This window comes from Arctopsyche grandis, chromosome 6, assembly GCF_051622035.1.
Source record: "Arctopsyche grandis isolate Sample6627 chromosome 6, ASM5162203v2, whole genome shotgun sequence".
NCBI classification, from domain to species: Eukaryota; Metazoa; Arthropoda; class Insecta; order Trichoptera; family Hydropsychidae; genus Arctopsyche; species Arctopsyche grandis.
Window position 1 is genome coordinate 1,677,337 of NC_135360.1, and position 20,231 is coordinate 1,697,567.

The 20,231-nt window shown below is 35.4% G+C and overlaps 2 protein-coding genes across 5 annotated transcripts; one reads left to right on the forward strand and one right to left on the reverse strand.

Moving 5' to 3' along the window:
• Nucleotides 1–332: 332 nt before the first annotated feature.
• On the forward strand, nucleotides 333–9,406 carry LOC143913649 (uncharacterized). The gene is made up of 8 exons (XM_077433548.1): nucleotides 333–1,144; nucleotides 6,572–6,813; nucleotides 6,892–7,283; nucleotides 7,399–7,496; nucleotides 7,596–7,751; nucleotides 7,835–8,011; nucleotides 8,088–8,960; nucleotides 9,030–9,406. The coding sequence occupies exons 1-8, from the start codon at nucleotides 971–973 to the stop codon at nucleotides 9,276–9,278; spliced, it is 2,361 nt and encodes a 786-aa protein (XP_077289674.1). The 5' UTR covers nucleotides 333–970; the 3' UTR covers nucleotides 9,279–9,406.
• A 636-nt stretch (nucleotides 9,407–10,042) lies between these two features.
• LOC143913650 (methionine aminopeptidase 1) lies at nucleotides 10,043–14,599 on the reverse strand. Of its 4 annotated transcripts, none has more exons than XM_077433552.1 (7): nucleotides 14,388–14,522; nucleotides 14,183–14,285; nucleotides 11,347–11,617; nucleotides 11,096–11,267; nucleotides 10,852–11,024; nucleotides 10,498–10,756; nucleotides 10,043–10,163 (listed from the first exon to the last, which is right to left on the reverse strand). In XM_077433552.1, exons 1-7 carry the CDS (start codon nucleotides 14,394–14,396, stop codon nucleotides 10,065–10,067), a joined length of 1,086 nt encoding a protein of 361 aa, XP_077289678.1. In that variant the 5' UTR covers nucleotides 14,397–14,522; the 3' UTR covers nucleotides 10,043–10,064. The 4 variants fall into 4 exon arrangements, with proteins under 4 accessions (XP_077289678.1, XP_077289676.1, XP_077289675.1 ...); XM_077433550.1 differs by having other exon boundaries at nucleotides 14,183–14,406; nucleotides 14,448–14,519; XM_077433549.1 differs by having other exon boundaries at nucleotides 14,183–14,599.
• Nucleotides 14,600–20,231: the final 5,632 nt, after the last annotated feature.

Sequence of the window (20,231 nt, forward strand, 5' to 3'; positions counted from 1 at the left end):
TGTTACTCAAGTTGTTCCGATATTCTGGCATTTTTATGTAATTAGTTAGCGAATTCTTTTGTAGCAGTGAAATTTATCTAGAAAGGCCAAACAATCGACGACGGTGAGAGCAATTATCGCAAAGCTTTGTACTTAACATAAAAAAGTAGTCGTAAATTCCAATATTGAATGGAAAAATGCATAGGAATTTCCGAATTATAATATTTCTCAGAACGATTTGGAGGCCCCTTAAATTTAGAGGCCACAGATATGCGCCAATTTTGCTGTTCGATAGTCCGCCACTGGGTATGTGGCAGTGGTCGTGAAGTGAAGTGGCGTTACGGCCAAATATCACAGAATTGTCGGTCGTCCACAATGTGATGACTTTTGACGTTAGCAGCTGTCAAATTTGGTGAATTGCTAGACAGTCGGATGGGGTGTCGATTTCAAATCTATACGATCCAAAATCTCGAATTACCTTCATGAACTTCCCCCACGATATTTGGAATAAGAGCAGCAGTGGAAATTCGTGATAGGCGAGGCTAACGTGCTTTGAGGTTATCGTGCAGTGCAGTGCAGTGCAGTGCAGTGCAGTGGTGTGCATTCCCGTTAACCACTTGTATGTGCTACGACAACATGAACTCTATGGAGTACATCCTCATTAAAGATTTGAGACCGGGCTTGAAAAATCTCAACGTGGTATTCATAGTACTGGACATAGGTCTTCCCACAATTACCAAAGAAAACAGAGAAGTCAGAACGTTCAAAGTCGCAGATCAAACGGCCTGCATCAACGTGTCGATATGGGACGAACCCGGCCAATTTTTGGCTCCCGGTGACATTGTTAGACTCACCAAAGGATACGCTTCTATATGGAGACAATGCCTCACTCTGTACTCGGGCAAAAATGGCGACATACAGAAAATCGGGGAATTTTGTATGCTATTCAATGAACAGCTCAATATGAGCGAACCTAACGTAACCCTTGCGAATGCGGCCATGCAAAATAATTCTCAGATGGGCAACGGAACAAATAATGGATCAAACATCAGACAAGGCGCAATGGCTCACAATCAAAACGTCGTTAACCAACAAAAAAACAACAACTTGGACCATTATTCAGAGTCAAAACAATCCAACAAAAGTAATCAGCACAACGAAAGAGGTAGTCACAAAGCAGGCTTGAGAGGGAATCGCAGATAACGTCTGCTTCATTCAATACCAACATTGTTTTTAATTCCCTCTATAAAATAGAGTTTTTATATATGTACCTATATCTATATTTATATGTATGTAAGCTTATATAGTGTATATTTAATTTAATTGTGCTAAATATAATACAATATTTTAGCACCGATGAAAATACAATATAAATTTTAAACATCAAATAGCGCGTCTCTTCTTTCCCCATTATCCGTTGCATTGAAAATCTTTTAAAAATATTTCCATTATCTACATAAACACACACAGCACAAACTTAAATCAACAGAAGCATATATGTATAATGTAAAATCAATCAATTACAAAAAGTTAATAAACTCGTACCTATAATTATTATTTATAAATTATGTAAATTATTACATATTTGTAAGTAATGATTTTTTAAGAAATTCAGTGTCCAATTGTGGATTATTTTGTCACCATCTTACTCACATACATAATATATTGATGAAATGAATAGTATGTATTAAAATACTTACAATTACATATTCTCAATTAATTCCTATCTATCTATTTATCGAGTCAATTCGGTTGTGACTGTGAAATACTTTCCGACTTATATAACATTTTTTTCTTATAGCATCCATTTTTACATAACACTTTGACCAATGTGATCAAGATCATTAGAAAATGTGATCAAGTTTTTCTCTATTTGCAATTATACATACATACATACATCCATATGTACGTGCATGCACTTTGATTGTAAGCCGATGTTCTATAAACCTACATTATCCATTCCCAACTCGTTTACCCACAAGTTGTAATATAAAATTGTATAGTAACCTGTTTCAGAGAAGAGAAGAGATATCACGTCGTTATATTCTTATAATTTCAGTATACACGTACATACATGTTTGATTCAATTGAAAATACTTTTCGGTTCAAGTGATTTATTGGAAAGGTGAGCGTGAAAATTTTTAGCCTAACACAAACACCATGAGAAAAAATGAAAAATGTTCACCTGCGAAAAGTCTCACGCTTTTGAGTTTCACAGCTAGCCGGATAGCTGATAGCTGATACAATTCAATTTATCATACACACCTACATATATTATAATTGAGATACTCTGTAATTTCGTTTTCGCACATGCGAGTATGAACGTATTATATTGTACGTACATATGTATGTATGTACATATATTCCGATACAATTTTCGATGTGATTATTTTTTTCATATTCCGGCCATTCGATTGTTTTCGCCAAACCTACAACTATAAAAATATTTTATATTTATTATGTATGCTTTCACACTTTCTTTTTTCTATGGTTTTTATATGTGTACATATGTATGTATGTATGTATGTACGTTCCACGAGTATGCATTTTGAATTAAATATTGTATTGATTACATTAACTTAAGAGGTATGGGAAGTAAAACTTGACAATTTAAACAGCATAGTTTACGCTTTCCTTCGTCCTATTGTCGACTGTAATTTGAAAACAAATTTACACATTTATTGCTTTGCACAATAGTAAAGACCCACTCAAAATTAAACACCGCAAAATCCATTGTCTTGAATTTGAGACAAGTCTGCACGGGCTTTCTAAACGACACATTCGACCCAAAATACATTTAGTATGTACTACATATGTAATAATAATCATTTCTGTTGACAGATTTTTCATAGGAAGTGGGGAGGGGCCTCTCCCTTGGTCGGTCGCTGAGAAAGTCGACGAAAGTTTTTCTAATTACTACTATTGTGCATACCAATGCTATGTACATACAATACGTTTTTGAATTCACGAAGTTGTATGTTGAATAAAAGTTTGTGTGCATACGTGCATACATATGTATTTACAGCGGTAGATATGATATGATATTTTGAAGATACTATCACATATGTACATATGTTGTGGTAGGTGTAATCGTAATGTAGTATGTAACATAAATGCATAGTGTAGGTATGTATGTACATATAGAATCTGTAATACACGGTCTGGTCCACATCGGCGCATAACGGACAACTGCATTTAATACAGGACGTTAACCTTCTTCTCTTCTTGTTGATTCCTTTCAATGGCCTCCACTCAGGCGCATTTCCATACAAAATGCATTTTCCGTATTCGATTGACTTCCTTCGACCGCAACACGAAAAATTTTCAATGACGAACACGTCTCGATTGTAGTATGTATGTACATATGTATCTGCGATATAATAAAAATAATATTGTTTATTAAAAAGAAAAAAAAACTGACAAATATTTGCTGAAACCGCAATAGAAATTCGTAAAATGTGTTTTTATGTGTTAAGCGAAAGTTGAAGATTGATCTGCGTAATAAATTTGAACACAAATTTGAGTACATACGATACATTCGTATTATTTTGATCTTTTGAACACATTTTCAGTTTGTAAGTATTATACATTTTTTTATTGATCCGTGAATCTAAAATAATTGGCATAACTAAAACAATTCACTTAGAAGACGCATACGTATTTGCATATATGTACGTAAATACAATAATAATATTGTATTGTGTGTATTGTGAACTTTCTCGCACTTGATGATTTTCACGGTCTACCAAACCCATAGACTTCCATTACGAACACACTCACTGGAGCTTATCATCATCGCTCGTTTCAATCACTGCGAATTTCTCGAACGCTGTTTCGTGAAAAATAATAATTTTCGATGTACTATTTTGATATTTCAACTAATTTTAATAATCAACCTAAAATATTTATCCTATAACTGATCTCAATCTACACTTAAATAAGTCGTCACGTCTTTTTTGCGAATATTACATAAGGTATTAATCGTCTTGTTATGTGTGCATACATACATATGTATATAATTATTACAAAAACCACAAATGCAACCATAACTGTAAGTTTATAGTATACATATGTACATAATTTGAAGTGTTTATATGTAAGTGGAGAAAGGGGTAGGAGAGCCGATATAAAACTCGACATTGACCTAATTGCTAGTCAAACGCGTTGTGAAATTCGAGTGAACGCATCGCATCGTCTACTTCTACTGCTTAATCTATCCAATATTTTTCTTCTAACTTGTGTGTATTTTCTCTTAGACCATTCAAATTTCTTATATTTCATCATTGTACCTTCTATTTTGTTATCGTTATTTTTTTGCATATTTTTGTGTTCAGTGTCATTAATTAGCATGTGCCGCGAATAAGTTGCATCAACTATTTTCCAATATTGAAAATCTTTAACTATTCGAGATAAATATGAAGGTAAGAAATTGTACCTTTATTTGTAATAATTTAAAGTTGCAACGAAATCGACGAAAGCGTGTAAATATCTATATACATACATATGTACATATGTACGATGTTTAAGTTGAAACTATTCATAAATAACATATTTTTACTATTTATTTAAATCAAAAGAGGATAACGCCATCCACATAGAATTTTATAAAAACAAAATTTGTATAATATGTATACATATATATAATTTATTTATTTTATTCTAAACAGACCATTGTGGCATAACAGGAATTCCTAAAGCGCCACAATGGTCAAAATATAATATTAAATTATGGCAATATATAAAAAATCGTATAGGACTATACATTAATTACATATGTATGTAGGTAATTTTTTGAAAAAGATCCGAAAACACAATAAAAGTTTCTTGTATGGCTTAAAAATAAATTGAACATTTGAAAATTCATTGATATTCAAAAACATAGTATAAGTTATACGTAATTGAAAATGACCGAAAACAACTTTTCGCGTAGTAAAAATATGATTTTTTTGATTTACTGCTTTGACGTACATACATATGTACGGTTAAAATTTTGCCATTTTTTTAATTTTAAAAAATATCAATCAGTTGAATACGTAATTATTTATCTCTTAAGTAAAAACTAGATTTCATATTATATGTACATATGTACATGTAAGTATTCAACGAAATTCGCAATCCGTGGTCATACATATGTATGTACGTATATGTATTATGTATAATAATTACAGGAACCTCTGTATACCTATAATATACGTAAATCTTATTTGCATTTGCTTTTTCCATTATACCTTTGTATAATATGTAAATACTTATTTGAGGTTTGTCTTATTTAAATAGAGCTACATATATGCATTCATTTTTAGCAAAACATAAACATTTACATATTATATTGAAGTGCTTGAATAAAAATAGATATTTTACACAATGTACATAATATTATGAATGGAATTGATACCATTAGAATATATTTTCAATGCACGATCTCTGAATTTGACTGTGTATTTTAAAATCTGTGGAAAGTAGACGTGCGCTACTCAAATATGTATGTACATACATTTTTGCTAGCATGAAAATGAAATAAAAAGTGAAATTGAAAATAACGGCAAAAAGAGGTGCTTTATTGTACCATTATAACGCTCGATTAAATCCAACAATAATAATCAACAATTATCGGATTATGTACATACGTAACTACATACAAACATTGGTACATGTGTATATTTTATCGTTAGAGAGCACTATCGTTAGAGAGTGTTGTCGATCATCATCATTATCATCATCGTTGTCGTCTACTTCGTAGAAACCATGCGTGAAGTAGAGAAAAATGAAAATGCATCCGTCTTAAATTACCGAGATGAAGGTGAAAGTGGTACTCGTACACTAAATAAATCAAAAATAGTCTTTCGGTTCTTATTCTCACGATTTAATTGAAAATATTATACTTACATATGTATGTTTTACACACATACATGTGGTATGTTTTAAGCAATTAAATTGATATCATATTTGCATCTCTATCGAATGTTAAAAAAACAAATTAAACCAGCGGAGAGACGCTTCGTGTCATGAATATTTTATTTTTAAAAGAACTTTTTACCACAGTGTCTTTATACTTGCCCAAAACGACACTGGCCAAACATTTAAATAACAAAAAATATACATAAATTGTAATGTAAAAATAAATTAATATAAAAAGTAATTCAATTGGATACGTATCTATAAGTTGATAATGAGCACGAACGATAATTGTTTCCAAATGATATAATGCATCAAAGTCGATAACCACGACTTCCACAGATTTTCCAATTTCAAAGAAATCGTCAGAAAAGAGAGTAGAAAACGATAGAAATAACGCGACGCTTGAAAACTTGTCTTTCTAAGTATGTACGCAACGTGTTTCAATCAAATAGAACACACTGATCATATCGCTATTAACTTTTGTATCCACCTACTATGTATTTACATAAGTATCATACATATAAGATACATACATATGTATATTAATACGCTATACTTCTTTTTCACGGTCCTAATTCCTAATTCGGCTTGTATTATGTAGAATCAAAAAATGTTTCAAATAGTCATTTGCTGTACTTCCTCATCCCTCCATGTATGTATTATCAATGTTTTGTTTTTTTTTTGTGTTTTGCAGTGGCTATCAATATTAGTGGGAGTATGGAGTATGATGGGTGTAACGTTTTGTCAATATCAACACACGATGCAACTTCAATATCCAGGAATGCAACGAATCGCTCCAGCCAATATGATAAGAACTCGGACACCGATGGTTGGAAATCGTCCCCGTTGGCCATTAGCAGGAAATCAAATACATGTACCTCAACGGCCTCACAAACCTTTCTTTACGTACATGAAAGGGCCACCAAATGCGTTCCGGTACAACATCTATATAGCCTCAAGATACAATATATACATATTATGTTATATTTGAACGATCGTGATTGTACATTTCAGAGGTCAAAAACCTGCACTGAAACATCCCAATGCGTTTGCAAATTACTGGAAGAATACGATGAATTATCATCCAACAGTCATCAAAGATATGTTTAGAAATCCACTGACTCCTGCTGTATCGTTGGGAAATAATACCCCACAGATTGTTTCCATGGCGACCTCCGCTCAAAAACTATTGGCAGCGTCGTCGCCTGTTAAAAGCATGATCGTTGGGTCATCTCCATCCCCGAATCTTCTGTCGGGACCCTTGACCAAAAACTATTTGGCGGGCTCAGTACCTACGAACAACGTCTTCCCGGCACACCTGACGCAGACGAGTCGACCTTTGACCGGTCCGGCGACTGCAGCTCCAGCACCACTCGTTTATCCCATTCGAGTAGATGGTGATGGAGGTTCAGTGACATTTCACTTGTATATATTGTGCACGAATAATATATAATATATTTTATAATATGTACATAACTCAGATTTAATCTATGTTTATTGAAATTGACATGTTTTAAACAGGTCCGATACACACAATACCAGCACCTAATTTGAGCTTAGCAGACAAACCAATCGTCGTTCCAGATTATCAAAATTACGTAGACGATCATGCAAACAAAGTACATATGTAGTTTAAAAATAAAAAAAATCACCACATTTTAAATGCCCATTGTATATGCATATAGATTATTCATTTTATTCTCAATTCCAAAATATAGATTAAATCTGGCCATACATATGAAGTGACAGAGGACACTAACGATAAAAATGCATTATTCACCGATGTCGATTCCATTTCTCCGTCCAACAATAATTACTTTTCTGCATACCCTCAACAATCTCAACTCCCACAAGCTTCAGCGTTGAGGGCCCAGGTATTGATTTCTATATTTATGTACACGTAGATGTTTTTAAAAGTGTGCATACAGTTAAATTGCTTCCACGTTACAAATTTAAGCCGATGGCGCCATCACTTACATCTGAGGAATTATTTGCTTTACTAAGTGACGGACAACAACAGCAACAATTAGCAGACGCTTATTCATTTCCATTGTTGCAACAGCCCCAACTTCAACAGCATTATATACATCAATCGTTCGATCACCTGAAACCGATACAAGTAACGCAACAACAGGTCATATGATCCTATAATTTAATACTTTCTTTAATTGAAATGCATGTTAAACGAACACATATGTATATTCCCTCAGGCGTTTAATGCGATGATTCAACCAGCAAGCGGAGGTCCGAGTAGTGTACAAAACATCTTATTCAAACCAGATCCTAAATATATGGAAAAACTTCAAGAGCAAATTCTACGGCAATCTATCGTACAGCCTGTATATCAAAGTTTTAATTACCAGGAACCGGTATACACAACCGGTGGACACAATGCGGAAAAATTAAAAACTGAATTGAAAGCACTGCGTGAAGATTTTGATTTGGACTCGGTTCACTACAACGTCGTAAGAAGCACGAAAGAAAGTATACCACAAGCGGTCAACGACAAAGAAAACAACAGCAGTATAGTACATGATTCAGCGGCTGAAGCATCTCATTTTGTGCCGTCGAATGCTGTCAGCAATGGTGCCATGGAATCTACATATCTCGCTGAAATCGATAACATTGCCAGCAGCTCAATTTCACCTGCTTATTATGCTCCTGTGCACGGCAAAGACACGGCCAATACGTTGGCAACGTTACAAGCGGCAGGAAATTTAATCAACGTTGCACAAAACGAAAAGAACTTCAAAGCGATACCACAAGAGTATTTCGCCAATATGAATCAATATTTTGTCGATAGCTCTGCATCTGAAAACGACAATCCGGTGTATGGTCAACAATACGACGGTGAATATATGCCACAGTTTCCCAACGATGGCAATCAGAAAGGTGGATCTCCAATTAGGATATTTGTGCCAGAAGACTACGATGACGACATAAACACCCAGCCCACAGAAAACATTAGAGTATCCGCCTCGATGAATACTGACAAAATGCCAAAGAATGACATGACAATTATATTTGACAATGAGGAAACTGACGATGCAGCATTACAACAATATTACGACGATCTTACTCAGGCAAGTCGCATTGATAGCACGCGTTAGAAAAATTAAAATCACTCTCACCTCTCACCTCTTTACTTTTAGGAGGCACCTTTGGAGACCAACTCGACATTCTCTAATTTACAAGAACTGCTTAAAGAACACAACGTGCATGCACCTAGTGAGAGAAAGAAAAATTCGAGAGACCTGGTGGTGATGGTGCCACAGAATGCAACCAATCCAACCCTCGACATTCTCACGAAAGATTGGAAAACCAGCATAATAATTAATAGTAAAACAAACCAAAATCAAGTATCTGAATTTGGTAATAGAATCAGACCAAAGAGAGATTGATACATTTAAAATAATACGTAGTATGATAACTGTGAAACGTATAAAGAAAAATTGCAAAAATGCCTACGCTAAAAAATAATTTATTACAACCAAGCATTAAGCATAAATAAAAACAAATAAAACGTTTGAAAAATATATCAGCTTTTATTGGGCACTTTGTGGCGATTTACAAAATTCAACCCGATTTAAAAATAATACACCAATATAAAACATAAACAGGCAACAAATACATTGTTCGGTAAATATTACTATATATGTATGATACATTTTTTACTTATCAACACATTTAGAAACTTTTCATCCAGTTTTGGTTAAATTTTAGAATTCAATCGTTACAATCAATTGCAAGTACAAAAATGTAGAAAGATAGTGTGTCATAATGACAATTCCATTATATGTAAATACAAAATGGATGTCTGCTTATTGCTTTCGTAATATTATATACTAATATCTATTTAAAACAAAAAGAAATTAACGCAAAATGAGATTTTTGAACAGATATTATTAGGGTACAATACAATAATATTAAATGAAATATAAGAAAAAATCATCAGAAAATATGTACATACACTCGTACCAGTATGTACTCAATTTTTTTTTTTTACTTTTATGGACACGCGCTAAAATGACTAGTTAAATAATATGATAAACCTATGCATGTTATAAAAAGAAAATCACAAGTTAATTAAAGAGGTTTGTAAAAAGAGGGGAGGGGGAGGCGGGCGGAGGAGTCGAAAGATTTAAAAAAGTTTACAACATGTGCAATTTATGTGTTGGCCAATGGATTCATTTCATGTGATCCATAAAATGTGGTTGTCCATTATTTACGCGACGTTTAGTGAGAATATCACATCCCGTTTCTGTCACCAGCAAAGTTTGTTCAAACTACAAAAAAAAATAATCTCATTAGCATGTGACAAAGTCATGAAGAATGGGTGCCACTTTAGCATGCGATCTACATTTGAATCGCAGTCGACTATTTATTATTATTTGTATCGTAGCAACTACCAACCTAACTTAACCTAACCTGACCCTTAAATAAATAGGTGTTGGCTGCTAAGATATCTTTTTTTTTTCAAGGGTCAGGTTAGGTTACGTTAAGTTAGTGTCACTGTCACACGCGAGAACTGAGACCGCATATTAAAGTAAAAAGTGAAGGTAGATCGCATACTAAAGTGGCACCGAAGAATATGTACGTAATTGAAGAGATATAGCATACCTGTGCAGACCACGAGCCGTCACATGTGACAGCCGTCCAATTATCCGGCCACTGACTATCCCGCCAGCCACCCTCGTTAATCATAGGCTCGATGGTGAAACAGTGGCCCGGTTTCATTACTCCGATGGCTTTATTCTTGGCGTAATGTGGCACACTAGGCGCAGTATGAAACAGTCTGTGGATTCCGTGTCCGCAGTACGTTCGCACAATGCTCAAACCGTTAGCTTGAGCATGCTTTTGGATAACATTTCCAATTTCCCTGAAAAACGACAACATAATATACATATATAATGGGGACGTGTACTGTTGTACGATAATGCGAAAAACCAAACTCAAATCCCATTTTCAAAATACCTATATTTTTCACCTGGCTTTACAATATCGATCGCTTTCATGAGGCACTCGTGAGTAATCTGCACTAATTTTTTATGGTTCTCCGACACTTCACCGACGAAGAACGTTTCGTTGAGGTCTCCGTGGAATCCTCGGTGATACACTGTCACGTCCACGTTACACAGATCTCCATTCTAACGGAAATATCGGCAAATTAAAAACGGCTAAATTGAACATGCGGGTATAATTCAACAATCGAACTGACCTGCAGCGGTCTGGTGTCCGGTATACCGTGACAAATAACTTCGTTGACCGATGTACAACAACTAGCTGGAAATTCATAGTAATTCAACGGGCTAGGATAACAATCGCGTTCAATGCAGGCTTCGTGAACGATACGGTCTATCTCGTCAGTCGTCACTCCGACGTCACATACTCTACAAAAATTAATAGTCAATATTACACACAAAATATAGTCAACACACAGTCAATATTACGGCAATATTGGAAATGTACCTGGCCGCTTCGTCTAACACTTCTCTGCCGAGTTTGCTAGCCACTCGCATGCCTTCAATTTCTTCATCGTTTAGAACGATGATTTGCGTCGTTCCTTTGAGAGCTTTTTCCGACAGAGGATACCCTTGAGGATGGTCAGCATAATCGGGCCTGCCGATCGATTCTGGGACGGTTCTTTTGGTGCTCTGTGGATACGGTCTCAATTTACCCGTGAAAGAAAAATTCGGCCACGGAGTATAAACATCTTTCTTTTCATCAGAGTTTACACCTTCTATAAAAAAAAAAAAAAAAATTACATATATATACAATTTTTCGAAAGTTGCAGATATGAAAATAGTATATTGGAATGGATGAACTTCTATTAACCCTTTGAATGCCGACCAACAAGTCCATGAGCTTGAAATACGCCGATAGAGATTATATTTTGAGTATGTAAAAAATTAACAAGAATACTACCTGCTAAGCCTTTCCACATAACATTGAAAAAAAAATGCATTGAACATGGGTCTTGTAATCCGTGTCAATGTTTATAAAGACTGGTGTACACCGGAATTTCTGAATTTATAACCATAGCAGAATTTATCGATGGAAATCCCCAACTGCTGAATATTTTAAGTTGTGGCTTGGCATTCAGATTGTGAGCATTACATTTTAACAACAATGAAGAAGATGGAAAAATACATTCATTAATAAACTTGTTTTGTTTATTTTATATTGTTGCAAGATATATTAGATATCTAGGGTTTGTTTGAATTAAACTATTATTTTTATACCTGCTTTCTATTGAATTTCGAAATAATTCTAGTTGGAAATGTTGGCTAAATTTTCAGAGTTGCGGGCTTTTAATAGAAAAGACGTCAGCACTCAATGGGGTTAAATTGAAAACTTTAGATTAACATTGTGGGCTTTTATTCACCTTTAGAAATTATATTAGATGGATATATGGGTTAAAGCCGAGACGTGGGACCACTTGCTGCTTTTATATGTGTGTTAGTGTAAAGTATTGCCAGTGCAGAAGAAAACGGCTTGGTCGACACTGTGCAGTTATATTATACATTATTTAGAACTTAAAGCAATCATATTCAGTATACATAATTAAAATTATTAGGTAAACGTAGTAATTGTATCGGTAAATATCTTTTACATTTTAATAATGTGCACGATTATTTAAAATTCTAAATATTGTATCTTCTGCACTGGCAATACACTAACACAAATATAAAAACATCGAGCGGTCCCGTATCTCGGCTTTAACCGATATATGTATTTAGTGTATGTATGATATCAATTTGTAGAGGAAAATGTAATGAAAATGTATTGGGCGAATGAAATATGTATTAACCCTTTCAGGAGTACGACCGTACAGGTACGGGCAAAGTAAAATGGCCCCGCCAAAATATGACCGTACCCGTACGGTTTGACACGTTCAATCACTCAAAATACTCTACCTCTCTCATTGTTCGACATATTTGCATCTCGTTTTTTTTTTCAAGTGTTGCTGAGGTTTCTCTTTCACTCTTGTATATATATTTTTGTATTCGAATAAAGAAACCAAATTTAACGAGGCGTGAAAGCCAGTTAAATTTTTATGACTGAACATGATGACAATTTTTTTTCTAAAGTAATATTTTCCACATGTAAAAACTATAAAATATGTTCCGAACGAATAACATTGAAACTTCTGACTAAATTTATTTCATTTGACCCTCATAAAAGTAATTTAGCGTAAAATTATAGATTTATTTTCGAGAGAATTTGGTCCAGGATGCAAGGCAAAGCCTTGCGCCGGGCAATAAATCAATCATATAATCGAGCGAAATATGTCAACTTTAAAACATCCCACAAAATAAGAGTGTTCGCTCGGATTTTTCAAGTCAGTTGATTCCGAAAAAAAAACTCACTCCTGGTGTTCAAATTAACTCACTACTGAAAAGGTTAAAGTTAAATTAAAATAGTTTTAATCGAAAGAGAAAGTTTTCGATGAATGTACATACATATTTTGGTAAAATTGACAATACCTGGGCGTCGAATACCAAAAAATTGTATGAAGTTCTCCTATTCTATTTATCCAATATTTCCAATATTTTTATACTTTAGTTTAGTTATGTAATGTGCTATTTAATCATATTATAGCTTTCATTCTTTTCCTTTTCATTTGTTTATTTTGTATTTACCTTTTTCATTTGTTTTATATTTGTAAATTTCAACTTCTTCTTATATTCTATTTTATAACCTTTTCCAAATATTTTAATACTATAGTTTAATTATGCAATGTTCTACATATTTTGTCATGCCTTTATTTTTTACTTTTTAATTTGTTTTCCTAATATTTATCTTTTTCATTTTTGTAAAAATCTATTATTGGACTCGGATGTTACATATATTATTTATTTACTATTTGTTTTTTTTTTATACATATCTATGTACATCCTGTCTGTTGATTTTTCAATTAATAAAATAAAATAAAAATAGACTCTGTAGACAATTGTAGAACATTGTACGTTCGTAAGTATAGATATATGAGAGACGATAAGCGAGATGAGTTGAGATCAAAATGTCGCAGTATGGAAAAGTCAGCGAATGGTAAAAAAGTGACGTTGTGAGTAAAATGTGTGAGGTTAGAGATGGGAATGTCGGTCGGACTAGGTTAGAGTTAGAGTTAGAGCTAGAGTAGAGGCAGCGTCGCGAGCTCAACTACTCGGGATGAAGTATTCAAGTAGACTTGGATATTCTAAATAAATAGTTGGTAAAAAAAGCACGTGTCGGTGGAGTCGGTAGAACGAGCGAACGTAAAAGTGAAGTCGGTGAGTAGTGAGTAAATGAGTAGTGCACTCACTGGCCAGTTGATGGATGGGTTTGTGAGCCTTCCAGTAGCTGCGGAAGCAGGGCTGCGAGCAGAAGTAGGAGCCCCTGACTCCGAGCTGCACGCAAGTGGGGCACTGCAGGCGCGCCGGCTGCCCACAACCCGCCGTCTCGCACAGCCCTGCGATTCCCCCGCTCTCGCCCCCGCCCACCCCCTCTACCACCGCGCCCGCAGCCACCGCAGCCATCTTCGCACTCCTCACAATCCCCACAATCCCCACAATCCCCACAATCCCCACACTCCTCACTCCTCACTCCTCACTCCTCGACCCGCCGAGTCCGACGCGCACCACCACCACCACCACCGCCACTGCAATTCGAATTACACATCTCCATACACCCCCTTTAATACGAATAGCACTACACTTTCTTTTTATTATGCACGAATGGCTTTACTCGACTAATCTACACTCGGCGCTTTCAATTGACCGCTTTTCGAGATACTCTGGATATCGTATTAAAGCGCCCGAACGCGTACACACTCGGCGGTGTGTTCGTGAAGCGTGCACTTCAAAAGCGCCGAATGTGTACGGGGTATTAGTAAACATTGTATTCAATTTATTTCAATAGTTTTATTCTGTAGTATATAAATTTATTTTTATACTCACTTGTTTTTTTTTATTAAATTGGCCTGCACGTCATGGTCCGTACGCACCAAACCAACGACGATTTCGGGCCAACTTTTAAAACCAGTAGCGTACAAAATATTGAAATAAAAAAATTGAAATTAAATATCAAAATTAAGCTAACGAGCGAGATTGAGCTAAAATTAGATCATCGTTGATGTTTTGAATTACAACAATGTTTTGAATTACGACGATACGCATTACAACCAGAGAAATATGATGATTATAATTACGAGCGAAAAAAACCTTGTTATTGTTTCTTATAAGTCGTCACGATACACTAATGTGTTTCGCCGTCGATGAAATATTTAACAAAAAAAATGTCGGTGATTTGTCAAAGGGTTTTTTTTTCTTTCGTCGAAATAAAATTAATAATCACACATTATCCGATAAATTTTACCTCTGAGATGGATTTAATTATTTGATTTATTTCGACGAGAGAAACAATTGAAGACATTATCCGATAAAATTTACCTCTGAAATGATTTAATTAATTGATTTATTTCGACGAGAGAAACAATTGAAGACTAAAAAAATTTCGTTTGATAAACCGACAACGTGTCGGGTTGGGACCATCACTCGGTCACCCATACTAACACATGATATATTCTCAGTAACTGCGCATTACGGGGAAGTAAAAATAATAATTCTTTGATTTTTTTTTCGATCTTAGTGCGTATCTACGTAAGTCAAAACATCTTCGACAAACAAAAGTCGAGGATTACCTGTATGTGATTGTTGATGATCTAATTTTAGGTCAATCTTGAAAATTTATTAAAATTGGGCATGTTCTGTTTTAAATTTAATATATTGATTATAATTTTATTTTGATATTTGAATTTAATTTTAATATAATAATAATATTTTTAATTTTGATATTTGATTTCAATTTTTAAATTTAATTTTTATTTCGACATTTTGTACGCTACTGGTTTTATCCTGCTGGTTAAAACGTTGGACCAAAATCGTCGTTGGTTTGGTCCGTACGCAGCATCACGAACAGAGACATGTTATAATAATAGAAGCGCCCTTTCGAATACGTTTCTTGTTTCAATAACACGCGTACCGTTTCCATAACTACGCAATATTGTACGCAATATCGTGCGTATGCTACGTATTGCCGAATGCTGGCTGTCGGCATGACGCCTTCATGAAAACTTTCATATACGATGTTAATTGAATAATATGTTATTTAAATGATCAATTTCCCTGTAAAAATGTATCCCATGTTATTTATTGTGTTTTTTAATGCATCGTGCAATTTTTAACGATGCACTTGCCCAGAAAAGTTTTTATCGAATATACGTCAACCACCGAGCATCAAATACGACTGATGCTAAAATTATTTAGGAACGTCTGTGGACAATCATCACTTGACAACAATATAACGCCTAAAGCCACTTATATTATTATAACATTTCTCTGGTCACGAACAAACAAACATATATACTAAGTCTCTTTCGAAAGTATATGTATACCAAAATCCAGCAACCTCCCCCCTCTGACACGAAGCCACTTTCGCCCCCGGGGCCTTCGAATCCTTTACATCGAAAAAAAAATCGAATGTTTTGTTTATGAATTCCCAACCAATGTTACATATATACATATGTACAAATATACATGTAGGCGGGGTAGGATGTGTTGACCGTATCCCAGCCTAACGAAACACTGTTGTGCTTGTTTTAATAAAGTTTTATTGTTTGCCTAAATATTGTACAAAGGTATTAGAATATGTGGGCAAAAGTATGTCGTTCAGCGGTCTCTGGATATGGTAGAGTGTCGCTGGCTCGGCATTCGGCTATGTTCAGAAGGTCTCTGGATGCGGCAGTGTGTTGCTGGCTCGGCGTTCGGCTATGTTCAGAAGGTCTCTGGTTGCGGCAGTGTGTTGCTGGCTCGTTGTTCGGCTATGTTCAGAAGGTCTCTGGATGCGGCAGTGTGTTGCTGGCTCGTTGTTCGGCTATGTTCAGCAGGTCTCTGGTCTGCTGCTGTGTGTCGACGCTTGCTGCTGTGGGTCGACTGGCGTTGTTTGGGTTGTACCTCCTTTTATAGTATTTCTGGTTGCTGGCTGTTGTTGATGCGTATGCGAGGAATGTGTTTTTGTCGATGGGGTAGACTTTTCTGGAACGATTGGCACCGTTCCGCTTGAGTTTAGTTTAATGGCTGCAGGTGTGCTTCGACTGGTTTGTTTCCGCTCTACTGGTAGGGGTGGAGCTTTCTAGAAGGTTTTGGCACCGTTCCGCTTGAGTTTAGTTTAGTGGCTGCAGGTGTGCTTCGACTGGTTTTGGGAATGTATTCTGCGTCGCAGTAAATGTTGGTGACGAGATTCCCACATACATACATATAACAAAATTACATATTAGATAATTAGTTTTCTGCCTGTTGTTTTCAACGGGTGAATTAAAATAAAGTTATATGTTACTAGTAGTTTTACCCGGCTTCGCTCGGTATTTGTAATATAAACAGCTTAAACATGGCAAAACCAGAGAAATAAGAGTTTTGGGGCTATTTTCCAGTAAAGAGAACAAACTACAAAGCTAGAGAGAGAAAAAAAATGGTTCACCATAAAACCATATCAATATGGTTCACGGCTATCGCGATCCATATTGATAGTGTAATAGGTGAGTATCGTGTTAATCAGTGTATTCGGGCTGTTTTGAAATGTACAGTGTATCCGTATTGATAGTGTAATACCCCCCCCCCCCCCCCCCAATGCGTATTGGTTTATTCTATTTTATTTGTTTTGTGGGGACACTACGACATATTTGGATTTGGATTGCTATCCTGCGTGCTGGTTATTTCAAGTTCGAGTACGTTGGTTGGTTGGTTGGTAGATCGGAAGTCCTACTGCAATTCCTTCCTGCTTGTAGTAGTGCATTAAACCAACCCGTCGTTTCGTTATGTCACCCACAAACATAATTATACATACATATATGTATATGTAGTTTTTGTTTTTGTAATTCTCTTCAACGCCACCATATTGAACAATTCGCATTCGTATTATAATTAATCTTAGGTGCTTGATGGATGCATTTGATGGATTTTCGCACAAAAAATCATTCACTTTTATCAATTTCTTAGAAAAACCACGCTTTTTTGCTCTCTTACTTTGAACACCAATGAAGTGGTTTATTGTTTTTTTTTTAAGCATCTTTCCAACGCCAATCTTTGGCTATAATACATATAACGATACACTCATCGACCGTTTAGATTTAAAAATTCTGTTTGTCCGTCACGTATGCGTTCTTATACCATTCAACCGATTGCGATGAAACTTACAGGAGTTATTGTGTGCATTCCCGCGATGGTTTATGTGAAAAAAATTGCCCAAAAACGGGAACGGAAACGGGAAAAGCGGGAATGAGTGGCATTTTAACGCAATAATTTCAAATGTTTTCGCGTCTCCACCTGCGTCATTAGGGTAAAATAAACAAGCAATTGAATAATTTTCAAATGTGTACTGTGCCTGCGTTTTTCCCACAAATAGGAACGAGAACGAAAACTGGAACATGAACGGGAATGGAAATGGGAACGAGAACGGGAACGGAAATTGCATACGTTATTGTGGCATTGCAACGCATGCCGGGTTCAGCTAGTTAGGTATAAAAATTCTTCGATAGTGTTCTCCTTCACTACATACAAATATGTAGATACATACATATTATATTTACTTACTGAGTGCGATTCGTTATTTTGCTGTCAACCGATGGCACACTGGCGGATCTAAGGGGGGTGCAATGGGTCCCATGGCACCCACTTTGGATGAATTTAATTTCATATATAATTTTGATTTTTCATATTTAAATATGCATATTATTCACAATATATTTATATTTTTACTAATATATTTTAGTTCCATGTTCCCCTTATTGTTTTTGCATATCTGCAATACCCTTTCAGGTAGGGGGGCTAAGTTTAATGCTAGATGAAAGTAACCGTTCGTACTGTTCAAATTCTCATAATTTACTCGAGAAATCGAGATTTTGACTGATTCGAACAGAAAAAATGTCTGTGTGCCTGTGTGTAGGTGTATTTTGGTGATTTTTTTGAACAACGTTTGTCCTATCAAACTGAAACTTAGTATCGGTTACTGAAATTCTTATCGAAACGACGTACATTTTTTTTGCAGTTTACTCTTTTTCGATTATTCTCATCACATATATCTTGTATCAATGTGATGAAAATAAAAATCAATTCCAAAATGCCCCCACCTTGACCATTTTCTGGATCCGCTAGTGGGATGGCAAGAGCTGGAGCAATGATTGATTTAAAACTTTCAATATTTTTTTTTGACGTAAAAATTCAAAATCGACACATGAACTACTCTTATTTCTTATTACTCTTCTTACATTAACTTGACGGTCCTCCAAAGCTAATTAATATACAGTATTATCTGACGGTTACCGACCTATTTTGACGTGGGAACACAGGAGAGAGTATCCGCTGTCTAAGTGCATTCGGGGGTGGACAATAGAGACCCCCGGATTAGGCCAAACGTTACTCAGTAAGGACCTGCTAGAATACACAATCCGGGCGAGTACGTGAGACACACTTAAACCTGTACGTACAATAGATACATAAATGGATCAGGGAAGCTGTGATGAGCAACGATGAGAAGTCCTTTATAAGGAGGTACATGCATACGCTATATCAAATTATTCAGGAGCGAGCGCTGGTTACGTGTGGACCTCCTGAGTCGTTCAATAAATGCTGTGCAGCGACTTTGGACTTTCATTTGGATCCTGAATACTTTCATTTGGATCCTACACAACACTATTATACCTACATATGTACATATATAAAGCGTGTCCGGACTTTTCATCGCGGTGGCTTATGTCCAGGGACGTCATTTCAGCTTTTCACAGGGGGGGAGGCGAAATTTTTGACCAATAAAGAATGACTTTCTAGGGGGAGGGGTATTATATTAAAAAAATGAGTGTATATGAATTTTAACTATTTCTTTTAATTATTTTTTTCAGTAATATAAAGCCAATCTTATTCGACAATTTGTTTAGTAGGATAAACAAGTTTTACAAATATATTTCGAAGCAAGACAAACAACAAAGCAAAACATATTTGGGAGTTAATATTTTTTTTCTTGGAAAAATCGACGTGTTTATACCTGAAAGTGTTCTAAAGAATTTAAATATTCTGTTTTTGTTGGTTTAGTATGTTAATTAAAATTCATAATAATACATTAAAGCCCCCCCACCCCCCCAAATGACGCCCATGCTTATGTCTATATAATACAAACAAATTATACATATGTATATCATCAAACTCAGCGCTATACCTGCAACAAATTGTAACGTCAAAGCGGGTGAGATTTGAGTCCGATTCAATGGATATTTTCGTCACTTTAGGGGTGGGGGCTATTGTGACAGATTCAAGCTACCAAAT